The sequence below is a fragment of the Pan paniscus genome, chromosome 4 (genome assembly GCF_029289425.2).
Source record: "Pan paniscus chromosome 4, NHGRI_mPanPan1-v2.0_pri, whole genome shotgun sequence".
In the NCBI taxonomy this organism is placed as follows: Eukaryota; Metazoa; Chordata; class Mammalia; order Primates; family Hominidae; genus Pan; species Pan paniscus.
The window spans coordinates 131,307,998-131,325,955 of NC_073253.2; the positions used below are offsets into that span (position 1 = coordinate 131,307,998).

The 17,958-nt window shown below is 48.0% G+C and overlaps 1 protein-coding gene across 2 annotated transcripts in view; it reads left to right on the forward strand.

The window, feature by feature from the left end:
* The window catches only part of TGFBI (transforming growth factor beta induced), a 55,379-nt gene that overhangs the window by 12,430 nt on the left and 24,991 nt on the right, over positions 1-17,958 (forward strand). The window contains exons 1-2 of one of the 2 annotated variants that reach the window (XM_003829252.5): positions 7,958-8,293; positions 12,847-12,945. In XM_003829252.5, coding sequence (XP_003829300.1) covers positions 8,160-8,293; positions 12,847-12,945 — 233 coding nt within the window. In that variant the 5' untranslated portion in view covers positions 7,958-8,159. Of the gene's footprint in view, positions 1-7,957; positions 8,294-12,846; positions 12,946-17,958 lie in introns of those variants that run through there. The other variant, XM_055112711.2, reaches the window with a different exon arrangement.

Genomic DNA, 17,958 nt, shown 5'->3' on the forward strand with positions numbered 1-17,958 from the left:
TCTTTTCTAGGCACCCTGGAGGTCATTTTAATTTTTTTGTTGTCCTAGGATTTTGGTGTATCAAATGTTCATTGAAATGACCGTGCCACGAGTTTGAAGATTTCTCAGGCACATTTAATTGCTATTTCATCAGTAATTAAATGAGGAATTAAAGGTTGTTGAGGATTACTAAGCAATTCTAGTTGATCCACTGAAAGGAATGCTGATTCATGGTCATCTAGAGAGTGATCCAGCAGCTCAGGTCCCCTGTCTGTCTGGAGAAGGGGATGAGTGGCTGCGTGCTGGCTGCTTTCTTCCCCAAGCCTACCTCACTTACCACAGCAGCTGCTAGAGTCTTGCTCAGTGAAAATGTGTGCAAGGGAGAAGGTTTGAAGGTTGTATTAGTTCGTTTTCATGCTGCTGTTAAAGACATACCTGAGACTGGGTAATTTATACAGAAAAAGAGGTTTAATGGACTCACAGTTCCACGTGGCTGGGGAGGCCTCACAATCATGGTGGAAGGCGAAATGCATGTCTTACACGGTGGCAGACAAGAGAGAATGTGAGCCAAGCAAAAGAGATTTCCCCTTATAAAATCATCAGATCTCATGAGAGTTATTCACTACCATGAGAACCGTATGGGGGAAGGTACCACCATGATTCGATTATCTCCCACCTGGTCCCTCCCACAACACGTGGGAATTATGGGAGCTACAGTTCAAGATGGGATTTGGGTGGGGACACAGCCAAACCATATCAAGGATTTTCCAAAAATATGCAACTACACTAGCTGGGGAGGGGGCACATAGTGGTTTAGGTAGGACAAGTACTAAGGGCTGGGCTGCCTGTGTTCAAATGCTGGCTCTCCTACCCACTAGCTTTGTCACCACTCCAACAAACTTCTTCACCTCTCCAGCCTTGCCTTCTTCATCTGGAAAACAGAAAAGAGAACAGTACTCAACCCATAAGAGTATTTTAAGGATGGAATGACTTAACACATAAAGGTATTGAGAATAGTACCTGACATTGGTAAACTCTTATTTTTCTTTAATAAGCTAGTATTCTACGTGGGCACATGCATGCACTGTTTTTTTTTTCCTTCCGGTTTTTTTTTTTTTTCCTTCTGCTTGCTTCCCTGCATCATTCTCAAACGTATAGCCTTTCCTAAACATAACCTCATCTGGAGGAAGCTTGGAGGCTAATTCTTGCTTTTGTTGTCTTTAGAAGCAGAAATCATTCTAAACATTTGTATCTTAACTACAGAGCACTATGTGGCTTATGTAGAGCACAGCATTCACCCCATTCCTGTCCCAGTGAAATATGACAAGTCCCATGGATGGAAGACTGAGGAAGAAAATGCTGGGAAAGACTGGGGAAGGGTGTGTTATGGCTGGCTTGCCACTGGGCCCAGTGCCCAATCGTTAGATGAGGGGCAGTGGAGGGTCCAGAGAAGTCTGGGGTGGGTATCATGGAGCACTCTACATGGGGTTTAATTTTTGTCCTTTCATGCCAGGGCAAAAGTGCTGATCTGGACAATGAGCAAGTTCTAAAATGTTAAAACCAGCAGGCAAAATATGGTGGCTCTCATCTCACCAGCTCTCTAGCCTGCACAAATTAATTTCTATACCATGGATTTGAATGTCCAGGGTGTTTTGGAGTAGGGTGGATCGGGTCAGGATAGCAGTAAATTCTTAGGAATCTTGAAAATGGCTCTCAGGATGGCTGCTGTGGAGCCATCGGTCATGGCTGCATCAACCCTGCTTCCCCTTTCTACCTTCTAATGCTGGCACAACATTGCAGCTGAGGAAGCAGAGACTTTCTTTCACCTAGCATGAGGGAGCTTCCAAAGGATCAGGATGTGATGTTGGGACCACCGGCCCCAGAGAAGCTCGATCCTTCTCCTTCATGCTGGGACTTAAGGCCTGTGCTAGGGAAGCTGGAGAGGGAGCCAGGTCCAATGTTCTTTAAAGCCCTTCAGAATCCCTGCCTGACCCAGAGGGCCACGCAAATGAGTCTAGTCCACAGCATATGGTGGAGCAGTCACCTACAGCAGAGCCAACAAATGTCTTTGTCTATTCTGACCACTCTATTAGAATAAGTTGAATTATGCTAGAAAGAATTTAGGAAGCCAGTCAACTGATGGATCCGCAAATGCTAACTGGGCTCCGTGCTGACTTATTAGGAGGCTGTTAGAGAATCAGAGGAACAAACACATGGGCTCACTGTGATGACGGATGTTAGACTTCAAAAAGGAGAGGCTCCATCCAGTGGGAGAGCCATGGAAGGGAGACCAGCTGAAAAAACAGCAGCCCAGAGAGGTGAAGGAATTTGCCTGAGCAAAGCTTCTTAGCAAAGCTGGTTTTGGAGGGAGAGTATCGCATATGTGTGTAGAGGCAAAGAAGGAGCACAGTGCTCACTATACGGGGAGCAGAGCAGGGCTGGGGGTGGGGGCCTGAGTGGGTGGAAGAGGCACAGGCTGGCCCTGCAAGAGCCCAGGCTGAGACTGGGACACAGGGAAAGCAGGTTACATGAAGCAAAGGGGGAATTTTGCACAGGACTTTAGAAGCCAGGTACAGTAGAAAGAGGGCAATACATGGGAAGTTCTTTCAGTATAGGGATTATGGATGTGTGTGTTCCTCTTATCTAGCCTTTTCAGTATTTTTTAAGGTTTTTCTTTTTTTGGTAATGTGCCTGTATTCCTTTTTAACATGGTGGGGTGCTGGGGAGGATAAAATGTTCATCAAAAAAATAAATAAATAAACAATCAGAGAAGTCTCGATTTTCTTTTCCAAACAATAGAAGCCATCGGGAGTGTCCTAGGAGTGCAGTGTTTTGGTAGAAGTGGTGTTTTAGGAAGATAAGACCAGCCACGTTGGGAGATGGTTGGCTGGGGTGGCAGCTGATGTCAGACTGGCTGGAGGCTGTGGGTGGTGAGAGGTAAGGCAGTGGGGAGCTGGAGTATTTGAGTAGCAGAAGAGGGAACAGAAGCATCTAGGAAAGATTTGGAAAGAACACCTGCAGGATCTTGGTGACTGATTGCACGTGGGGGACCAGAGAGCAGGGACAGGCAAAACTGAATGCAAGTTTTCCAACCTTGAGCGGCACCACAGGCAAGAATGAAGAAATGAAGAAGGGGAGCTGGACGAAAGAGCCAAAGGATTTCTGCATTTTGGAATGAATTGCTGCTGGGTGGTGTCCATTTCCCTGAAGGCCTTTATCCTACGTGCAAGAAAACTCGTGGGAAGCAGAGGAAAGGCATGTGTAAGCCAACAATCATCTGTGGGCATCCCTCCACTAAAGTATTTGAGGTCAGGCAACTAAAGCAACCTCAAAAGTGCCTCTGGATTCTTCTTAGATATTTTAGCTGAGCCAAATCAATGAAACTCTCATGAAAAATCAGTTTCCCTGGAAAATGAAATTGGGTTCTAACCAACAAGTAGCATTTGGCAGGCCCTGATTAAGAAAGCCAGTGTTTGGAGAAGTTGTGAAAACAGCCAAGTCATTTAAGAAACTAAACACTGGGGCCTAATGCCATTCTAGGGCTGCGACGGCTGTTCTGTTCCCATCAATTGCAGAGCCCGAAGCCTCAAGTTTGTTTTAAGTTCCTGCTATTACAAACCTGTCGATTATCCCAGCCTCCCTTGCAGGCTTTGAAAAGAGAGAAGAATGGAAGGTGACTGTGGCCAATTTCCCCTCCCTGTCCAGTGTGTGGAAGACACTGAATATGCAACTACTGACCTTGTGCCTGGGCATCTTGAAGGTCTTCCACAAAGTGAGCTGGGCCTCAGCGGAAGATGAGAGTTCCTCTGTGGTCACTTCACTGGTACACATTTTCAGGTGTATTTCGTTTCTTCCATGCCTACATAAATTGAATCCTCTTTTAACCACCTCTGAGCTCGTAGCTATTTAACATGACCCTGTAGTCCTGTGCATACAAATCACCTGGGGATCTGGTGAAAATGCGGATTCAGTGGGTCTTGGGAGGTTGGGAGGTTATAAGATTCCACATTTCTTCATGAGAGCTAGAAAAAATAAATAAATAAATAAAAATTTTTTAAATTTTCCACATTTCTAATGAACTCTGGGGTTGTGCCGATGATGCTGTTTTGCAGATCACATTTTGAGTGGCAAGACTGTGGAAAATCCTTGAGAAATCAATCCAAAATCCCCTAAATGGTACTACAATCACACCTTAATGTTAGTAAACTGAGATGTTTCTTACCTTTATTTGTAACATGGAAAAAACAATTACTGTATATGAAGTACCATTCTAAGTTCTGTGTGTTACACAAGGGATGGCAATTTTCCCCCAAATTTGATTCACATCTTTTCATTTGGATATCTCTTGCCAAAACTCACCTTTTTTTCTCCCTAGCAAGTCTTGGGGAGCTGAATTTTAAGAGCTCTTTATTTAGCTATATGGTGGCCTCTGAAAATGATTGTGACTGTATCTTCTGTCTCCATGTATGCCCAAGCATCACCAGGAACTTTAGGGAGTAAGGAAAAGGCAGGCCCGGGGTCAGCTGGGCTGCAGATGCCAGCTCTCCCACCAACAGGCCCAGAACCAGTTTCTTTCCTAGGTTCCTTTGTGAAGAACTTGTTGGAACTACTAATTTATCATGATGCATAAAGCTTGTTGTCATACCCTACAGGATTATTTTCAAAACCTGAACTGTTTTTGGTGACCTTTCATGTGCCACAAAATGTAAAAGCAGTCATTTTTTAAAAAGTGCTTGAAAAAGTCTAGTAAAGATTCTTCCAAGCAAGCCTCACTTTCTCCTGTTTAGATTGTTTAATCTGGAAGGAAAAAATTCTTTCTCAAATGACAGGGTTTCTGGTGCTCTGTGTTTGCCTGGTTGGCTCTGGGTCATGTGGAGATGGAGGGTCCCTGCTCTTACCTCCAGCAGCATCACTCTTGTCTCCAAAGAAGCAGCAACCTCAGGTGGGAGAATGTTTATACTCACAGCATTCTGCTTTTCATGTTTGAAAGAGGGGATGGGTGGTGGGGCATGGATGTGGGATTTTAAAAAAATATCTAAACCATAAATAAAGTATTACTGCAATCTCTTTACTGAGCTCATGGAAAAACTCAAGTCATCGAATGTTAGTTTTGCAGACTGGAGAAGTGAGGTCCAGTGAACTTGCTTGACTTGCCCTAAATCTTGCTAGAGAGAGAGCTGGAACCAGATGGCAGGGCTCCTGGCCTCTTACATACAAGGAGCATTTTTCCTAGAAACTGCAATGCAGCCAAATTCTACTGATCTCAGGGGAAACTTGTTCTGGGAGTCAGCCTGAGCTTGAATCCCTTTGGGTTCTTCCCATTATCCTATGCCAAGCAGTCATGCTGAAACCGAGAAATGTTTTGCTTTCAATAAATGAAAGAGCATTTTCAGATAATTATTTCTGTAGTTGCTCAAAACTATCATATTGTTTCATTGAACCCTACTATATAGAACAATTACTGGGGAGAGGTAATAATAATAACAGCAATGCATATTTATTGGCCATTTTACTCGAATTGTATCATGTAATCTAGTTTAGAGTCCTGTGAGGTAGGTTTTATTATCCTCTCTATGAGGTTGAATAACTTGCCCAAGACCACACAGCTACGAAGTAGAAAGACTGGTATTTGAACCCATCTTCTCCTTTTCTTCTCCTTCCTCCTCCTCCTCTCTTCCAACACCTGCTCCCAAGGAAGCTCATCCAGTGCATGATTTTAGCTACCACCTGCTCGTAGTGGTGACTCAAATCTGCATCTCCAATCCTCATACCTATCCTGAGCTCAAGACCTTTGAATATAGCTCCCTCCTGTCCATCCCTCCTGGAAATGCAGGTGGCTTGTTCACACATAATGTGAACACAAATGGAGCACTCTCCTCACACACCCAAATGTGCACCTTCACCAGCATGCCCAGCATAGGCATCCCTTCCTGCCAGCTACGAGCCTCGAGGTTAGCTCTACTCCCCCTCCCTAACCCTGCATGCCCAAGGGGTTTCCAAGTCTAATCAATGCTACCACTAAAATCTCCCATACACCTGTTCCCTCCTCTCCACTAGCTTGATCACTCCCCACGCAGGCCCTCAGTTGCTTTATGCTCTCAGTAGGCCATTCCTCCTCCAGTGCCCACACCACTCTGCTTCCTGCTTCCCCTTGCTCCTGTCCCCTCACTTTCATTATCTCTCTCCCTTCTCCTTCCCACCTTCTTTCTATCAGAGTTCTAACCTCTCCAAGCCCCGCTTGTCTTTTTCTTTCCCTGGCTTCCATCCTAACTCGCCCCTTCCCTTCTCAGACAAGCTTCTACATGCTACTCATCTCTCCATCAAACAACCATATTCGGGCTTTGGCCATCTGCTCTCCACAGCCAAGTCCCCAGTGACCTCTCTGCTTCTGACACAGTGAAAGCCATTCAGATCTGTCTTGTTGGCAGCATTCCTCACTTTGAGCAGCGCCCTCCTACTAGGATACCCCTCCTTGACTACAACCCCACATTCTCTACTTCCTGGGCTCTTCTGTCACTGGAGGATGACTCCCAGGTGTGAATCTTCATCCCGCATCCCTCGCTCAAGCCCCCGATCCTCATATCCAGCTTTATCCTCATGGGATGCTTCGCCAGGATGAATCATAAGCACCTCAGACTCAGGGTGTCCCAAACCACTCATCTACCTGGCAAGCCTGCACCCTGCATGTGCCTCATTCTGAACGTGGCACCATCACCTGCTGCAATGTCCAGACCACAAACACCCTACAATATCCTTGACTCTCCTTTCTCCCCTTCTCCCTGTATACAGACTCCAAATTCTACTGAGACTATTACCTCCTACACCCCTCACATTTGCCCAGCCTTCCCCATCTCTGCCTCTACCACCATAGTTCAAGCTCTCCCATGGTCCCTTCCTGGTTACCTGTTCTTCTTGCCTCCTTAAGCCTCTCATGACACTGGCCATGTCACTTGCCTCCACCCATCACCCGCTAGGCTCTTAGCTGGAGTCTGGGCCCTGCTACCTTCCTCCCCTTCTTCCCTACCCTTGACTCCACCTCCCTGTGCTTCAGCCAACCAGACAACTTGAGTTTCGTGAATGCATGCCTCAGTTTACCTGGTTAACTCATTTTCATCTTTCAGGCCTCAGAGCAGGTATCACCCTGTCAGGGCCAGGTGCCTCTTCTTAGCTCCCAAAGCCCCAGCTACTCTTCATGGAACATCATTGGCTTGGGCTACGGATCTTCCCAAATTGGAGCTTTTTCACAAAGGGCTTAGGTCTCACTCATTCTATTCATCCATCTGTGTCTCCCCAGGGCTAGCAGTGCCAAGTAACTGATGGGTGATTAATAGATGCTTGGGTAAGTATCACCTCTTTACCATGTGACAATTTGTTTACCTGCCTTGAGCTCCTCCAGGGCAGGACTCTTGCCTTTGCAGAATCTATCTGGCAGGTACTGTTGCAGAGATGTTTACTGAAGAAGGGAATGAATTAGTACCAAGGTGAGGACCCCACCCTTCCCCACGGGCTCCAAAAGCAGCTTAGAGCCCAACAAAACCTGCCCCACATTTTTGGCGTTTCTGTGGATCACACGATTTACTCATCTGTCTTTCAATGAGCATGACAGGTGGGGTGGGGGTGGAGGGATTAGAGATTAAGGAGCTGGGGAGGGGGGTCAGCTCCTGGGGTGCAGAAACAAGTCTGATGGGCCATGGTGTTCTGGGAATCAGCACTGCCTCCCCTCACCCCTCCCTGCAGTGTTTTGTAGCCTCAAGATCAGTGAGGGAATCTTCGGGCCCCCAGCATGCAGGACCGAAGCCCCAGAGACAGCTGTCCCTCAGTCCCAAGGTCCCCATTTGGAAGCAGCCACAGGAGGCCTAAGGGACCTATACCCTTGGTTTGAGGAAGACTGTGGCGAGGGAGGGAGGGCTGGCAGTGAGGGCAAGGGCTGGGAAAACTGAGCACGGGCACAGTGCGGGAGCGGGTGGGTGCCCAGGGCAGCCGGGGGCGCGCGGGTTGGGAGGCGCCAGGCGGCCCGCCCTCCTTGCACGGGCCGGCCCAGCTTCCCCGCCCCTGGCGTCCGCTCCCTCCCGTTCGCAGCTTACTTAACCTGGCCCGGGCGGTGGAGGCGCTCTCACTTCCCTGGAGCCGCCCGCTTGCCCGTCGGTCGCTAGCTCGCTCGGTGCGCGTCGTCCCGCTCCATGGCCCTCTTCGTGCGGCTGCTGGCCCTCGCCCTGGCTCTGGCCCTGGGCCCCGCCGCGACCCTGGCGGGTCCCGCCAAGTCGCCCTACCAGCTGGTGCTGCAGCACAGCAGGCTCCGGGGCCGCCAGCACGGGTAAGCCGAGCCGCCTGGCCAGGGGCCACGGAGGGTCAGGTAGTCGGGGCTCGGAGCGCAAGCCGCTGGGGGCATTGAACTGGGCTGGGGGCGAAGGGGACGAAGCCCGAACTAAAAACCTGCAGAGTGGAGCGCTCGGACACCAGCCCTGCACGCGGTGGAAGGAGAGAGGGAGGGAGGTGGAGGACTATGGAGGGAAAGCGGGAGGCCGCCGCTTTGTAGAAGGGAGTGGGGAAGCGGACCAGAGACCTTCGACTCAGGCCAAGAGCCTGAGACGGACAGCGCTTTCAGCTTCTCCTCCCAGCCACTGCAGAAAGGGGGAAATGGCAACTCTTTGGCCATAATCACCGTGGGAAGGTGCCAAGGGCAAAGCCCACCCAGCAGTACACCTATTCCAACCCAGCCAGGCCCCCGGCCAGCGACTCCAGACAAGAACCTGGGCCACACACGGTGGCAGCATCTAAGGTGCCCCAGGCTCCTGTACTCCTGGCCAGGCCCTGCACTCAGACACTGCTGGCACCCGACACTGCTCTCTGGGTACAGCAAGGGCAATGTGGCACTTCTTGTCCTGCCCGATGAAGAGCAGGAGAATGCACTGGGCCCTCACACACACTGTTCAAATGGGGAAACTGAGTCCTGAGTGGTTCCACTTTCCCACAGTCCTGAAGTGTGCACTGGAGCCAGGATTGGAGTCTGTCTTAAAGTAATAGCTGGGTTTGTAAATGTAGGACACTATCATTGCAGGAATTCCTTTGAGACCCTGAAGATGTGTTGGCTTTAGGAGACAAACTCAAGCAGAAGGTCTGGTCTGATAGTGGCCCTAATACTGACCCAGGCAGAGGCAGGCAACATTTCTACCTCAAAAACCAGGCCATACCTGCGTCACAAATACCCAGGCTTTGCTGCAGCTTCCAGCCTACCTGGTTGCACCAACTTCTTTTTCATAACTAGGTAAAACTATATATGTGTAGAATCTTGTAGTGACTCCTCAGAGGAAGCCTAAATACCATCGGGGTCTGGCGTTCACACCCACAAGCAATGCCCAAACCTCCAAGAGACTGGGCAGATCTGTGCTCAAATCAGAACTCATTGTTGGGGGTGATAGAGTTGACTTCACAGGCCCTGACAATCTTGGCTCCTTGCACTAGGAGTGCTCTGGGTACGGGTACAGGCTGCCCCTTGTAGGGCATAGTTGCTCTTGTTTTCTCTACTTGTGGCTTTATGGTCTAGGCCTTTCAGGAGTTTGGGGCTCTGGGGGAGAGGGCCTGCTGGGAGCACATCTGGCCACCCTGCAGAGTGAAATCAAACCAGGCCTGGCTGCAACCTCAACACCCTCCTGGAAAGAGGAGAATACTGGGGATATCCTAGGGTCTTTCTGGAAGTGGGAGAATCAGCTTTGACTTGGGCAGTGTCAGAATAGAGTGAGGGGGGATGCCAGAAAGATGAGAGGGATATGAGGCCTCAACATCAAAATGCAAGCACCTGGCACTTTTATTATCTCTGCTCACCTCTCCGTTGGTCTCTCTGCCTTTCCTGCCAATGAATTGTGTTATGTTTGGGTGCCTCAATTTGCCTGGGAGGGTTCTATTTCTTCTGTATCTTCGCCACTAAGTCAGGAGAAGATCCTTATAGCATGCCCTGCAACAGTGTCACCTGTAAGAGCATCTCTCTGCACAGCCACAGTGAAGGATCCTCAAAGGTATTGAGGGCTTTCCATCAAGAGCCATCTTTATAGCAAACCTCTTTCCCTTCAGAGCGCAGAAGAGTGCTGACCAGCTGGAAAATAGGGTTTTTTTTCTTAAATGCAGATGCTCTTGATTATGAGTTCCAGATATTAGATCAACTTCCCCACCATACCCCTGCAGGCAAAGCCTCTTAATTAGCTTCCTGCAGCACAGATGGAAAGGCCTATTGTAATCTGTGATGGGCAGAGTAATCTAAGAAGTCACAGGAGCACCCCTGTCCCAGTAGAATCTGGATGCGCAGGCACATGAACCATGGCAAAACGGTTGCAGGCACAGTTGTATTTACTCGGATCTAACTGTCCCTGTTAATGCCACAGGGCTGCCTGGCCTGGCACACAGGGCTGTGGCGCCTTGTGCAAATGGATAACGTTGTTCTAGCTCCAGCCTTTCATTCAAAGTGAAAACTGTTAGAAACGGAAGGAAAACTTTGCTATTTTAAGGAATTGTAGCGTGCTGCCTGATATGAAGGAAGAAATAACAGCTGTGCCTTGCTTGTGCGCAGCACTTGATTGCCGCTTTTGCTTTCGACCTCACCACAACACAGTGAGATCTACTGTTCATGTTCCCATTTTACAGGAGGTGAAACTGCAGCTTAGTGAGGTAGAGAGTGACTTAGTTTAGACACAGAATGCTGTTGGGAGAGTAATAACTATGATGTGGTCTCTTGACTCCCAGCTATATCTGTGTTGCTATAGGGAAGGGGAAAATAATACTGAAAGAGAAGTAAAAATACAATCACACTTCCAAACATCAACCACCAAAAACTGAACTGAATTTCCTGAAGCACTTGGTTTTCAAATCTAAGCTGAACATCAATGCTGTTATTCTTGAGGCCCAGAAGCAACTTGCTCATTTCAATTAAGCTTCAGCATGAATTTCCTATGTACACAGCCCACACACACTCCCCGATGTGAGAAGGAGAGGGTCACAGCCGCCCCCAGCCTCTGCTGCTGCCACAAGGACAGCAGCAGTGGAAACATTCAGCAAAGGAATGTTGGAGCCACATCCACAAGAGACTTGTGGAAGATTCGCCAAACGCCTACGGAAAGTGGCAGGGAATTCATTGACAGTAATTGTTTCCTGCTTGATCAGATTGAAGAGCTTCTGGGATTCTGTAACAATAAATAGGACCGGGGGCTGGAGTATGGCCAGCAAGGACTCTTCAGGGGTTATTCAGGGACTGTCTAACCTGTGAATCCTAGGCAGCAAACAGAAACCAGGTATTCAGAAATCTGGAGGATTTGGTCAGCCCCAGCTAGGACTACGGAGGCATGGGCCTCTGCTGGCTGTGGTCCCTTCTCCAGCCTTCACTTCTCTTGCCCCTAGATCCTTACATGGATTCACTAATGCTCATTGTCCCACCTGGGCCCACTCACTTTCACCTGTTGAACAAAAAACTGACCAAGAGGTGACAGTCATATCACCGCAGAAGAGACAGGGCAGAGAAATGAAGGGGCAGAATGGACTCCCACCCAAAAGCCTGACTCTGAATATTTGAGAATTGTTCAAGTTCCTGCAGAGGAATCATGATGGGGACAGTAGGTGTAGTTTTTACTGCAATATTGGTGTCTTCTTAACAAATACGCTGCACATCAAGTGATGTCTGTGGATGGCATTCTTAAAGTAACAGGGAAATTGATGTTAAAGAAATACTTCATCCTTTGGGTGATACCTGAAGTTCTCTGAGCTTGGAGGTCTTGTGAAAGCCCTCAGTATTGTTTGCTTTATTTGCTTTCCTCTGACTTGTGATTCAGTCAGATGCATGCCTGTCTCTGGCTCAGGAAGATCAACCCTCTCCTGACTGACCACGTAGCACAGCAGCTTCCTTTCCCTAGGGGCTCCTAATGAAGCTTTCACAATCACCTGGCCTGAGCACAGTTTGGGTCAGGACTTGGTATACTTGAAAAAAACACGCAAAACCAAAATCCTATGGTTCTGGAAAAGGCTTCTTAGCAGAACCCCCAGACATTTACACTCTGCTTTTTCACAGGGTCCCTGAGGATTCTTTGGATCTGGGTAGTTTGGGGAGCAGTATTTTCAACAAGTTCATTTCGTGCTCCTTCTACACCCTGCCTGGATGCTAGGCCCCATCTAGAATGTGAACAACAGAACAAGGCAGAACACTTGTCCTCAAGGTTCTGTTGTGTGTTAGATGCAGAGAAGAGACACCCCCCACCTCCCCACATCACTTACAGGAATTCTGTTTGGAACCCACCATCAAATAAGGACCGTATCCACTGTCAGAGGATGGAAAGCAGCATGTCATCTGGGACATTGCAGAAAGGCTCTCTGGGGGAAGTGGGACTTGAGCTGGGATCTAAGTAATGAACAACTGAGAGTTAAATGGGAGAGCATCCCCTATCAGGGTCCTGAGAGCAACCAGCCATGGTTTAAACCAGCTATAAAGCCTCTGGTTTATAGGATAGACAGTAACAATGGCTTGTCTTTCGGAGCCAAGCAGCTGGTCCAGGCATGCAGAGCATGTCTGTACGGAGAGCTGCCTGAGAGATGCTTTTGTTTACACTTATCAATTGCCCATGTCAAAGAAGGATACGTACATGAAGTTACATCAGTATGTAAGAGAGATTTTAACAATTTTTGCAGGGGAAGCTTTCATGGGGGCTGATGGGAATCTAGGTAAACAGAACCAAAGTCTAAACCCAAGATATCCCCAGTACCAAGACTGAAATGACTCTCTCCTCTATCTCTAGAAAGTTCCAGTGACCCAAGGAGGCAAACATGATGGGAGTCATTAAAGTGGGGTGGACGTGCTGATCATCTTCCTAATTCTGCTGCTTTTGTTTTCAGCCCCAACGTGTGTGCTGTGCAGAAGGTTATTGGCACTAATAGGAAGTACTTCACCAACTGCAAGCAGTGGTACCAAAGGAAAATCTGTGGCAAATCAACGTAAGTATCTGTAACCAGCCAGGAGACCAAGCTGTATGCACGCTGGCTGCGGTTCCCCAGGGCCTGGGCCAGCCTTCTAGAAGGTCAGGTTGCCTAAAAAGCCATGAAGATGCATGTGCGAACATGTCTGGGACCTGCGTGCTAGGGAGTGGCATTTTTAGGAAGCTGGCCAATTTTGTTTTGCATTTTTAAGGCTGCTGACAAGACTTGGAGACCTTTTTCAGGGCTGGTTTGGGTTTGCAAGAAACATGAAACACTGCGTGTGTGTGTGTGTGTGTGTGTGTGTGTGTGTGTGTGTTTCTCAATCCTCATAAAATAATACAGATATGCAGTGGAGAAGCCACCAGCATGTGACTCTGGAAAAGAAAGCCCATTGGTGAATCTGTACTAAAGAATGCCATCCCTATCTTACAGTCCGAAGGTAAACACCCCAAAAAGACTTAGAGCACTAAACATATGCAGATTATGAGACAGCATAGCATATAATATTTGCACAGACTTCCTCATTCAAACCCTAGCTCTACCTGGGCCAGTCGATTCATCTTTAGAACCCTCCATTGCTTTACCTGAAAAGTTCGTATAACAAAAGGACCCACCTTATGGGGTTGTTACAAGGATTGAATGAAATAATGTACATAAGAGACTGAATATGGTGCCCAGCACATATCAGTGCTCAATAAATGCTAGCTACTATTATTATTATCACCCTAGATTTGCAAATCTAGACCACACAAACAGAAGTAAGAGTGCCAACGGGGTGTGGACCAGTGTGGTTACAATAGGGCTTGTTGATGTCTGTTTCAGCAAGGAGGGAGGCAGCTTTTACCCCACTGCCCAGCTCCCTGGTGGAATCAGGTGCATGTTCTAACAATTCTGGGGAAACCTAATCTGTTTTGGCACTGTCAACAGATCTCAAAGCTGGCTGTCTCCTATAGCTAGGAAGATGTGTGTGACAAATCTCCTGAGCCACTTGTGAAGGCCTGACCTTCCTCCTGTCTCCATACATAATGGGATGATTAAGAAACTCTAAGCCACTCTCTTAAGCACTTTTCAATGTTAGGGATTTTTGAGTTTATTGTTGTGACATTGCTTTTGAGCAGACATCTCCTCCAATTTAATAGCCAACTGAAAGAAGAGAAAATGCTCTTTCCTTAAACTGTATGTGGAAATAAATATCCCAATGTGTGACCCTGATTATGTTAGGCAATTAGCAATCCTAATATGAATTGAGGGAAGCTGGGATTCATGGCACAGCTGGGGAGATACCAGCAGTCCCTGGGAGCCTGTCCAGGGCAGGTCCATGGCAGCTTGCTCCATGCCTGATTGACAGCCCAGCCTGCAAGCTAAAAGTTGAGTGAGCTAGGAGGACACACTGCCAAGATTCAGCTAACAGACACCCAGCGATATTCTTGCTGCTATGAACAAAAGGAGACTATGAAAATTATACACCACCCATTCTTCCAGGATGCCTGACTTAAAAAATAAGAAAAAAGATGGGCCGGGCGCAGTGGCTCACGCCTGTAATCCCAACACTTTGGGAGGCTGAGGTGGGCGGATCACAAGGTCAGGAGACAGAGACCATCCTGGCTAACATGGTGAAACCCCGTCTCTACTAAAAAAATACAAAAATATTAGCGGGCGTGGTGGCGGGCACCTGTAGTCCCAGCTACTCCGGAGGCTGAGGCAGGAGAATGGCGTGAACCTGGGAGGCGGAGCTTGCAGTGAGCCAAGATCGTGCCACTGCAGTCCAGCCTGGGTGACAGAGTGAGACACCGTCTCAAAAAAAAAGAAAAGAAAAGAAAAGAAAACCTTTAGTACTGATTGATTTTTTTCCCATGTGTGTATATTATCTACTCAAATTAACAGTTAATTAATTACTTAATTAAACACAAAGCCAGGCCTCACCTAATTGCTTCTTGGAAGGTGACCAGAGTGCTAGTGCCAAGCAAACAACTCTTCTATATCTCAAGAGCCCTGGGCTTCAGAGGGCCATCTTTTTTGTTAGTTCAAGTTTCTCTGAAAATGGAGACCCATTTATGATGACAAGCTGGCTACAGGGTAGCATCTGCCACACTGTTTCGGGGGTGCCGCTGGGCTGAAACATTTGCCCAGCTAGTTAACAATAGCTCAATAACATTCCCTATCAGTGTCCAGGCTGACAATACTGTCAGTGATGAGTCGCCTTGGCTCTTGTACCTGTATCTTTGTGTGCCAGGACAAGGCACAAGCAACAGAGCTGTGTGTTGCCAAAATGTTCCTGATGAGCAGGTCATCCCCTCGGGGGCAGGTTTGGATATGATAATGTGGTGATGTGGTGGCGCAGCTCCCTTACCCAGTGAGCACAAGGGGAGTCCTCTAGGAAAAGGAAGAAATGTCTGGATGAGGTGGGGAGATGGGGTTCAGAGTGGACTCAGGCAAAGCCCGATGCCCAGTCCCAGCTGTTGGCCTAGTCTCACAAAGCCAGAAGGATATGACATTTACATTCAACTCTTGAATTTGTGGCCACTGCTTTGGGCAACTTCAAAGAGAGAAAATGAAGATAGAAAAATATTATTTGATATAAAACTTCTAGGACAAGAGAGGCCCTTCCTGGAACATTACATGTAGTATTAGGAAGGTGGAGCTGCCCTGGAAAAGATCCAGAGAACTCAGAGAGAGGAAGAGGTGGAACCCATCTCTGTTCTTGTAGAGAGCTCAGTAAGAGTGGCTTGGCAGGGCTCCTGTGTACCTGAGACCAAGACCAGTGAGGAGGCTACTGTCTGACCACCATACGGTCAGAATTCAGTGCCATGGGTGGTCAGGTGGGAAGGGGAGAGGACTGTGCTGGCTGGAGTTGATGTTATCCTGGGGAAAGTAGGTCCCTAGATGCCTTTAGTTGAGTGAGGAGCAGACTGGGAAATGGGAGCACAGTAGTAGTTGGGGCAAAAAGGACTGTCTCTGCATGAGGTCCATAGGCAGTTGGAATTTCCTCAGCAAGACTCCAGAGAAGGAGGCTGGAGCAGAGGTGTATGTTGGGATGAAAAGGAGTAAAGTATCATGGGGGAGGAGGCAGCTCAGGTTGTCAAGGGTCCCGAAACCAGAAGGAGAATTTCACCTTGGAAGCAGACAACGGGAACCAAGCATACAGGGGAAGACTTTGTGGTGAGAGGTCACACAGAGATACAGGAGCCAACCTGGTGAGACAGGAGCCTGGAGCCACCTGCCTGCTTTTGTGGGGCCCCAGACTCCACTGCTGTCATCAGGTGAAGCTCTGTTGCTTGCACACAAAAGCTTTTCTGCATTTACAAAGAGAGAAGGGCCTGAGTCTCTGGTGCAATGCGTCAAGCTGACATATGGACTTTATTACAGGAAGTGGTTACCAGTGGGTCCCTATTTAGTGGCTGTTATTGTGAATTTTATTGTTCGGAAATTCACTTTAGCATTTATTTCAGATCCTAAATAGCACCGGAGTGATACAATGGCTAATCAAACAAAGAGGGCTGTGGGGAGCAGACAGTCAGCATCCCCCTCTGTGATTTCAGGCCCTGGTTTGATTAGTAGCCATAAAATTTTTTACGTGTGGCACTTTGAGCAAAGGTGCAGGAAATTGTGGTCAGGAAGCCTGGCTGCCTCTCGACAGGCTTCCTTTGTGCTAGCCCCAGGGAGAGGAGGCCTATTTAACAGCCAAGTCCAAGTTGACATCATGGGACTGGAATAGTCATAGCAGGAGCTCAGACATCATAAATGTGGCATAGGGAGGGCTGGTGGAGGAGCTAGCGGGTATGGGTGGCAGCTATTCATTCCAAAGGTCTTGAAATTGTTTCACGAGCAACACATTTCACAAGTGCGAAGCCCTTCTCTGGAGCCAAGATGAGCTGGCAGAGCACTCCTGTTTCTCCAGTAGCAAGTGTTCCTTTGCCCAGGGGCGAAAATATTAATACTTCTTCAGCACTGCATTAATGCTTAAAGATGTAACTTTTAAAGAGATCAGCTGGTGCATGGTCGAGCTTTTCCATCAGCTGGCAGGGCTTTTTCAGTAGGTGTCCTTCTGGGCAGGGCACCGGGGACAGCTGACGTGAAGGTGAAGAAGAGCTGTCCTTTTCCTCCCTTATATCCCACAACCTTGGTCCCAAGAGGAAAAAAAAGAAGATGGTGAGAAGTCATCCAAGCAGACCCCAGACCCATACTAGTGCCTCCTTTCCTGTTTCATATCCCTGTGCAGCCAGCTGGGATCTCTTGAATAATCTGCTCTGGGGGCACTGAGATTGGACATACACCAAACAGCAGAGATCGACCAAACGCCTCTGTTGGGCAGTGTTTCCTGAGGGTTCTGTCCCATTCTGTAAACTAGGAGGCTGACTAGCTGACAAGGAATTTTATTCTGTTGGGTATTTACATGAACCTATGTGCCACCTGGGGTAAGACCCTGTGGTAGGTAGAAACATGACCTCCCAAAAATGTCCACATCCTAATCTCTAATCCTGTAAATATATTCCCTTACTGGAAAAAGAGACTTTGCAGGTGTGATTAAATTAAGGATCATAAGAGGGAGAGATTATCCAGGATTATTTGATGAGTCTAATATAATCATCAGGGTACTTAAAAGAGGGAGGCAGGCTGTGCATGGTGGCTCACACCTGTAATCCCAGCACTTTGGGAGACTGAGGCAAGCGGGTCACGAGGACAGGAGTTCGAGACCAGCCTGACCAACATGGTGAAACTCCCCATCTAGTAAAAAAAAAATACAAAAATTAGCCAGGCATGGTGGTACACACCTGTAATCCCAGCTACTCAGGAGGCTGAGGCGGGAGAATTGCTTGAACCCAGGAGGCGGAGGTTGCAGTGAGCTGAGATCGCACCACTGCCCTCCAGCCTGGGCAACAGAGCAAGACTCCATCTCAAAAAAAAAAAAAAGAGGGAGGCAGTGGGATCAGAGTCAGAGAAGGCAACGTGATGATGAAAGCTGACATTTGAGTGATGCAACCACAAGCCAAGGAATGCAGGCAGCTTCTCAAAGCTGGAAAGGACAAGCAA